Raw genomic sequence first — 8,984 nt, 5'->3', positions numbered from 1 at the left:
AGGTTATGGCACCTCCTACCCACCTTTCACCAGGGGATTTTCGGTCCTGGCATTTACAGGGCTGCTGTGCCACCATGAGTCCCACCAGGGCTCCCTGACCCTGGCAGAGTGCAGTTTCATGCCCAGGACCTAGGGTCTCCTCCTTCCCCATAGCCCCAGCCCATACCTCCAAGTTCATCCTGGCATGGGAGCTCAGCAGGAACACATTCTTCCCCTCCTGGCTGGTGATGCAGTGAGTGCTGCCTCCAGCTCTGAGAGCGGGGCAGTAACACTAACTGATGTAAAGACATAAAACAGAAAAGGGTGCAGACAGAGTGAGGAGGGTGGCACTGAGTCCATCTGCATTTGGAGCTTGGGGAACCCCAGCAGTGGGAGGTTCACCTTCAGGAACACGAGCTGCTCCACCAAACCAGGATCCAAGCAGTTACAGTTTCACAACATCCCCAGCAATGCTGAACACCCTCTCACTTGGAACACTGGTTGGTGGACAAGACAAGTGCTCCTGGGCAATTGTGGCCAGATTCTGCCACATCTGGATGCGGCTTGCCCAGTAGGCCAATGGGTTGCAGTGCAGTGGCTCCATGTCCTCAGTAAGATAGGTAGCCACCGGAGCCTCAGCGCTACCTCCCTGAGGCTGGGGTCTGATGAGTCTGGACCCCAGCATTGAAGCCATGCCCTTGGCCCATGTTGCCAGAAGCTGGCATGGAGGAGAGTGATTGGTGCTGGTGCCAGTGCTGGTGCTTGGACTGCTGGCACGGGAAAGTGGATCCCCCTCTTCCACATCCCCTTGCCTCTGTCCTTCTGCCTCCCTCACTCTGTTGACCAGCACCTGCATCCAGCAAGCAAGGGTTCTGGTGTTGCCAGTGAACATGTTCCTCTTCACTCTTGGGTTGCACATGCCCACCAGTATGTGGACCGTACTGGACCGCAAGGGATCCAGCCATCTCCTGATGCCCTCCTTCAACCGCCTCACCAGTGCCTGTATGTCTGGTGACAGCGGCTTGCCGCAGCCAGGAATATTGATCCCCTGGAACTTCTCCATTTGGTTCTCAAGTTCCCTCACTATGGGGGGATCACCTGGCTAAGAGGGGCATTGCCAGCACTGAGGGTCTTGGTGGCCTCGAGGAAGGGCTTGAGGATCACCAAGATCTGGGAGATGATATCCCACTTAGCTCTGTTAAGGGGACCACTGATCCCAATCTCCCCAAGCAAGGCCATCTCATGGATGGCCTTCTGTTGCTCCACCAGCCTTTCCAGCATCAGGTATGTGGAATTCCACTGAGTCTCTACATCTTGCATGATTTTGTGCTGCAGGATGCTCAGCTCTGCCTGTTTGTCCCGCAGCATCTTGCCCGCCTTGATGCTGCAGTGGCAGTAGCCCGCCACCTTCCTGCATTTGGAAATGAGATGTGTGGTAGCGATGGTGCCATCACCGTCAGCCCTGTCCCCCTCCAAGGCATCCCTGATTGTAAGGTGCAGCCTGTGTGCCACACAGCGAATGCCAAGAAAGTTGGCATCATGGACCACCTTGACTATTTTGGCCCTGTTGTCAGTGACAATGAACCTGCAGGTGAGCTCGCTCTTTCCAACAAGCCACCCTTGTACCATGCAGTTCATGACCACCATTATCTCTGTTGCCATGTGGGACTCATCCAGCACCTTGGCTTGAAGGAGAGCCCACCAATAGCCTGACTGATCACACCAGTGCCCTGTGAGGGAGAGGTAGGTGTGATCGCCACCCTGGCTGCTCCAGATGTCAGAGGTGAAGTGCCTGGCTACCTGTGGCCCTGCTTTGCACAGCTTTTCCCTCAAGTACTCCCTGCATGCTTCATACTGGAAGGGCACCAACATTGTGCTAAAGGTGGTGCATGCAGGCACTTCGTAAGATGGGGCCATGTGTTACACAAATTGCCATTTGCTCAAATCACGAGCGAGACTCTATAAAGGGGGATAAGGCAAGGTGCCGCGTTTATTGATTACGTGAGTTAAACATAGAGGTTCAGGCACACCATTCATACAAACACACACAAATCATTACACACATCATTACACACAGGCATATACATACACAAAACAACCATTTCATCCATGCATACACCAGATATAGTTACCAGCAATTGTTGCTTAATATCAGCCCAGGGTGGCCAACCCAGGCTTATTGAGTAGATGATGATGATTTGAAGATAGCAGATTTAAAGATAACAGCTGGAGCAGGGTGAACAGATGCATCTGTGGTCTGATGAAACAGCAGTAGAGAAAGAAACTCACCCAACTTGGCATTTTCAAAGTATTCTTTTATAGGAATTGGCATCCTTTGTTTCAGTGCTTTGGGGTTTTTCTATACCCACCTTCTGTTTTTGCAGTTGTTCTTCTTTTGTCTTCAGCTTATCTTATCTTTGGAGTGTTTTTGTTGCCCATCTGGCAGAATTTCTTCTTCTGTTATCTCCTTTGCGCCTTCAAGCTTCAAAGGAATTCTTCTGCCGTTTGTTAGTTAGTTAGTGGTTGGTAACTTACATTTGGCGCCTTGTTGCTTACATAAACAGTTGAATCTTCTTCTACTGTCTCTATGCCATTCTCTCACCATTCACCCTTTTACATACACTGATACATAAAGGCTATGCAAAGTTCATTCACTTATGTCAAGTAGAAGGATACAAAATGGAGTTTTCAAGTTGTTTACAGGACAAGAATAACATGGTTACATTTCAGTATTATTACACTCTATGTTAATATCAGCTACATTAGTTCAGTTCATGCTACACATGGGCACCATGAGTCACCTGGATCCTGGCTGCTTAACTAAGGAGAAGGGTTAGCTATCCAGAGCAAGCATCTCCCCAGTGCTTTGGGTGGTCTTGGTCACCCTTGCAATGCACCCACCTCTCTCTGCAGCTTTCCCCCACTGCTCCAGGATGGCCTGCCTCTGCTTTTTGGGGATGGAGGCTTTGGAGCAAGTGGGAGACTTCCCTTTGGGCATGCACGCTCTGGTGCCAGACTTAGGAGGAGGAAGGGTAAGGGGGTGCTGGCTCCTGAGATGCAGCAGCATTGCTGTGCTGGTGATCTGCCTTCGGCAGTGCTGGCAGATAACAAGCCTAGGATCATCTGCCACCTCAGAATGATCCCACACTACATTAGTCCCTTGCTTCTGGGTTGAGGGTGGGGCTCCAGCCTTATCCCTTCCTCAGCAGGCTGAGGCACAACAGGAGGAGGTGCTGACTCTTGTTGTTTTATTCTGTGATGTGAATCTGAATGTGTAACTTCTGTCTTGTGTTTGGTTTACTCTTCGGTGTTGTAGTGTAGTGTACCTAAAAATCTGTTCTCTTCTTCTTCTTCTTCTATGACTGTCTGACTTCTGTGTTGTGTTAATCTGGCTGCTTCTTCTGTGTTGTTTTTAGTCTGTATGCAACTAACTATAACTAATAATATTAATAACTATATATAATCTCTTATTCTTCTGCAGTGAAAGTCTGACTTCTTCTATGATGTATGTATGTAATGTGTGCTTCTCTGTACAGTGATGGATCACACTGCTGGGGAAAACACAGCTTTCTTTTTAAAATGTTTTGGGGAAAAAAACCCAAGAACAAATATAAATCAAAAGAAATGAAGTGGATAGGGATAATTAAAGCAGAGGGATTCTAGTTAGTAAGCTAAGCTAAGCTATATCCTATCCAATCCTTTCCAAGAACAAAAAGTAGCCGGTGATTGACTAGGAAGCCAAGCCAGTCCAGTACCTTTCAGGCGCTGTTGCTCACTCAGTTAGAAACAGCTTACAAAAGGCACAGAATGCCTGCAGACAAAGGCTTATATGCTGTTTCTATGTCCCTCCCCCAGACACTGTAATTGGAAGGGGACTCAGGGAGAGATCAGAATCACTGGCCAGCTAGAAATGTCAGTCCTTCCCCCCCGTTCCCTCTCCCTCTTCTCAGTTTCTCTTTCCCTAAAAGACCACCTCCGAATCTCCAAATTTCCCAATCATTTCTGAATCTTTTCAGAATCAATTCAGAGGCTCTGAAGCTTCTCCAAATCAGGCTGAATCTTCTCGGAATCAAATTGCGGACCGAAGCTTCATACAGCCCTAATATTTATCTTTGACATGAAGGGTCTGGTTTAAAAAAGAAACACTTGTGCCTTTAAGGCTACACAAGCAGCAACAGCAGGAATGCTGCATGAGCACTATTGTGAAATGTCAAGGGGCAGCAGCTCAGGGGACAGCGGTGGTGTGCTTTGCCTCTCAGCCATGCATCTGACTCTCGTCACTCATGTGGCCATTCCATTAAAAACAAATAGCTGAGCTTGATGCAGCTATAGGAAACATCTTGCTTTTTCACCCATGCAGGCATACAAGTGGGCATCACTTTAGGCTTGGACTGTGTGTCGTCATACAAGGAAAAAATTGAGAGAGGGAAAGAAAATGGTCTTGACAGCTGTCCTGTGAATTTTTTCCTTTCAGATGATCTCTTCTGGAGCTGTTTTGCAGTTTGGGCCGTGGTTCTTGTCATGTTTAACACCACTGGTTTCCCTGGAGTAGTCAAAGCACTCATATCTGACCTAAATTATTAAAACCAAGTTCTCTCAGCCATCGAATTGTATATGATTACAAGTTCAGTTCCCATGGACTTCACAGGGTCTTTGTAACTGAGGGAAGAACCAGGTCCTCAACATGTAAGAAACTTTCAAAAAAATTAATAAAGATCTGTAAAATATAGAAGTAACAAGTTTGCTCCCAGAAAGCACAAGACAAGTGCAAAAGATCTATCCACCATTAAGTGATTCAGTGCTTTGCTGCCTTTAGAGAATTCATATCAACTAACTGTGTGTGTAGAGAAGCAGCACCTGAATTGCCATATGGGTGTACATGGCAATAAAACTAAGGGGAGTGCCATTAAAAGGGGCGTGAGTCTTTCAGATGAGTCCCACAGCACCTCATGGACAGAATTAATCAATTATTTCGCAAAGTGTAAGTTACCTACAGCCATTCTCGTAACATATGTCACTATGATTTAGTTTCTTATTATAAGATGCTTGTAACAATAACTTGTTAACGGAACACATATTCAAATATGGCCTATGTAACCATAAAGTATACAGTAGGAAGAATAAAGACCCATCAAATAAATTGCACACATTCTCTTTGCGTAGAAGTGTTCTGGTGTACTGGTCATAAAGAAACTCAGGAGTTTCTATAATGTTTGTGTATTTAATATCATGATGTAATCCAGATATACCATCTCTCTCACCCTCTCTCTCTCTCTCTGTCTCCCCCCACCCTCCCTCTTCCCCCGCCTTTGCCTTCACCTTCTCTCATGCACTGACACACAACCAAATTCAGCTTGCTACAGCTCTAGTGAAGTCTGTCTTTTTATATCAGGAATGATTTTGGCCTACCATGCCTCCTTCCTCTGCTCCTTTTGTTTTTCCTATTAAGTACATTTCACTGATATGCATCAGGTCATGATATGCATCAGGTAGTTAATAGGGGAGGATCTCTGCTACCACTAGTATCAATCACTGTTGAGCGTGCCTCTTGTGAAGTAGCTATTTCCTGATGCTTGGTTCAATCCAGCTGAGCTGAGTATAGGCCTGCTAAAAATGCTGTACCTTCTCTTCAACTAGTGGGTGCTCCCTCAGCATCATTGGTGACTTTGTGGTGCATATACTACAAGCCCCCTGCCATCTCTTATGGTATTAGTGGATCCCCATGTTGGAACATTGTGTTAGTACTACTAGTTAAAATAATTAATAAATGCCAGATTACTGTGCTTACATTTACAGACAACTGTCAACTATAACTTTAAATGAAGTAATTCTCCTCTCACATTAATAAATCCTGCTTAGTAAATGTTTAAAAGACAGAGGTCATCAATCGTAGTGCTCATCTCAAAGTAGATGTTGAAGGTTTGAATTTGGATCTGGGTCTGTGATAAAAGTTCAAAGTCTTTACTGAACAAATACTTATTGAAATTGTTCACAGCCCCAAACCACAGCCAAATGCTTCCTTTTTTGCTTGTGAATAGCAGCATTCAACACTAGAGTATTTTGCCAGGTTTCATATTTCATCACAAAAGTTTTACACAGCTCTGTTGATAATAACAAAATGATTTCTGTGCTGAGCTGTCTCTTCATCCCAAAAGAATCCATCTAGGCTGACAGCTAGCACAGACTCCTGTGAATCTTGAGCGATTGACTAGTGATGATGCCTGTTGGCTTTTTTCGCCTTAGGAAAGTCCAACGCCAAAGTTGCCCCCATTTTTATCTATCCCTTTAATTTATTCTAAAACCAGTAAAAGTGCAGTATTCTCTGGAAACAGCCCAAAGTACTATGAGCTAGGTTTGCAATGAAGGCTCCACCTGGCCTCCATATGACATAGACATTTTTCAGACACCTTAACCTGCTCATATAGGTTACTGAATTTCCCCTAGCAAAACTTAATTGCCCAAATGGGATTTGTGTGTCCACATTATCCCATCATTTACATACACAGGGGTGTGGAGCTGAGGAACTGCCCATATAAGTTGTCCTTGCACAAATGAAGATATGACATATTGAAAATTTGGTCTGTAAGCTTCAAACTGTGTTACTGCAGTGTTAAAAAGTCATAAGTGCTATATTTTTATTAATTAGTTCATGGGGAGCTGAAGACCATCCATGTCATTTTGGAGCCAAACAAAGCTACTCCTGCAGCATTTTAAGGAGGTTGCTGTGCACTGATGAAGTTGGGTTCCAGTTTCTCATATGTAAACGTAATTTATGTAGTAATTGTATCTGTTGTCTGTTGCACTTGGATTCATTATGGTAAGAAAAGTCTTTCTCCAAGGGCATCCTGGGTAAAGGCTTCAATATGATCTCCATTACTGCTTTCTTTCATTCTAGCACAGCAGAAATACTCTTAAACACAATCCCTGATTTCCCAGATGAAGACTTTCTTCCAACTAACAAGAAAAATTGCCAATCTTACTACTCTATATAAAGTGCTTTTTCATTTGAATCATCCTTAGTGCCTAGGTAAGGAAGCAACAGAACACTGATGAAGGATGTATTGTATAACCCCATCTACCACACACAGCCATTTGGTATGCATGAGTTTAGAAAGTTCACCAAAACAGCTGTTTTGCACTAAGATGCAGAGCATATCCAGTATAATGAAAGGTGAGGTGAATTATGATATTGACTTACAGTAGTTCTCCCTGCACTGATCCCCTGTTCTTTTTTTTTTTTTCCTGTCTTTTTTAGAGTTCCAGAACAGCTCGGTCTGAGGAAGACCGAGACATGCTGTGGGATGCCTGGGGTTCATGGAGTGAATGCTCACGCACTTGTGGAGGAGGAGCTTCCTACTCACTTAGACGCTGCCTGAGCAGCAAGTAAGTTGATGAATGCTTGAATCCTCCCCTAGTGGTCCGCAATGTGCCAGCATATATCACAGCAAGAACTGCAATTGGTATGTTGGTCTGTGCTGAAATATCAGCCTCAGATAAGAAAGACATTTTATTATTATTATTTTTTAGACAACCAGCCAGGAGGCTTGCTAGTCCAAAACACTTTTCAAGGTGTACTTATAGATAACCCATAGGGTGCATCCACACATGCAGGCATGTATGCTTGTAGCAGCTCAAATAGAAGCAGTGCAAATTTGAGCTGGGGCTTTTTGCCTCAGTGCATGTGCCCAGACACGCACTTTGGTGTGGGGCAAACTGTTCCACTTGGGGCAAAATAACCCTGCCTGGCTCCTCCCAGATCTGCAACCGGGGGGAGCTCAAGCCTGGGTCAGCACCTGTGCTGTCCCCAACAGTATTAAAAGCTGCCCTGTCCTGGCCCCATCAGTACAAAAAGCTGCTCTGGCAAGTAGCTCGGGACTACTTGCTTTCAGGAGCTTCTGGGGCCCAGCCAACTGGTACCTGGGGAGATTACCCCTGCCATGAGCAGGAATTCTGGTGTTCCCAATGTGAAAACTGAAAAATCCCTGATAAAAAAATTCCAAAGTCACTCTGTAAAATACCCCAAAATCCATGTTCCTCCACAGTTAAAACAAAAAACTACTATATAGAGAGAGAGCGTGAGAGACAAAGAGACAGTGATCAGTTGGGCAATGTTTTATTGATATAGCTACAGTGTTAAAGCAGTTTGGAAGCCTGCCAGTGACTCTATCATCATAATAAAATGAATTCTGAATACCTATATGTCTTGCTGCCCCCCACAGGGGCCACAGCCTCCCCACAGAGGCTACAGCCCCCAACAGGGGTTACAGCCCCCCCCCCACAGGGGCCACATCCCCCAACAGGGGTTACAGCCAACCACCAGGGGTTACAGCACCCCCGCAGGTTTTACAGCCCCGCACAGGAGTCAAATGGCCCCTGCAGGAGCTACAGCCCTCACCTCCGCAGGTCCCACGTGCCCCACCCCAGCCCCCCCGATGGCTGCCTTGCCTGGTGCATCTCCGCCCGCTCTTGCAGCCCCCCTGATGGGTACCCCACCCAGGTCTCCACTGCTCCCCAGACCTGGCCCCACCTGGCCCCATGCCCTACTTGCTCCCCCAGCCCCCTGATGGCTGCCCACCCTACCCCAGCCTCTGGCACTTAAAAAAAAAGCCACTCACCACAGGAGCAGGGGTTGTGGGGGCTTTGGGGCCTCCTGGCAGAGCCTCCCCCAGGCAGCATTAGGTAGCAGGGGCAGCAGGACCCAGGCTGCGGCTGCGGCTGCGGCTGCTGGGGTTGTCACCATGCTCCGCACTGTGTGGGGGGGTTCCAGTGACCCCAACAGCACCTGGAACTGCCGGTGAGTGCTGGGTTTGTTTGTTTGTTTGTTTTTAAATTGTGGTGATGCTGGGGTGGAAGGGCAGCAATCGGGGGGTGCTGGCAGGGAATAGGGCTGGGCAAGGCAGGGATCAGGGGGCTTGTGGGGGATGGGGCTGGGTGGGGTAGCCTTCAGAGAGGCTCAGGGGGGCAGGCAGGGGGTGGGGCTGGGCAGAGCAGGAATCGGGGGGGCT

General features: G+C 46.9%; 1 protein-coding gene across 10 annotated transcripts in view; it reads left to right on the top strand.

Moving 5' to 3' along the window:
* Positions 1 to 8,984, top strand: part of ADAMTSL1 (ADAMTS like 1) — a 936,448-nt gene that overhangs the window by 539,143 nt on the left and 388,321 nt on the right. For all 10 annotated transcript variants that reach the window (XR_002097365.1, XR_002097366.1, XM_019517531.1 and 7 more), the window contains one exon: positions 7,235 to 7,362. Coding sequence is in view for 8 of the 10 variants with exons in the window: in XM_019517536.1 (XP_019373081.1) it covers positions 7,235 to 7,362 (128 nt within the window). In the remaining 2 variants the exon portion in view is untranslated. The remainder of the gene's footprint in view (positions 1 to 7,234; positions 7,363 to 8,984) is intronic.

This window comes from Gavialis gangeticus, unplaced genomic scaffold (genome assembly GCF_001723915.1).
Source record: "Gavialis gangeticus isolate Ggan-Ray unplaced genomic scaffold, GavGan_comp1, whole genome shotgun sequence".
NCBI classification, from domain to species: domain Eukaryota; kingdom Metazoa; phylum Chordata; order Crocodylia; family Gavialidae; genus Gavialis; species Gavialis gangeticus.
This window is presented reverse-complemented; position numbering and strand designations above follow the sequence as displayed.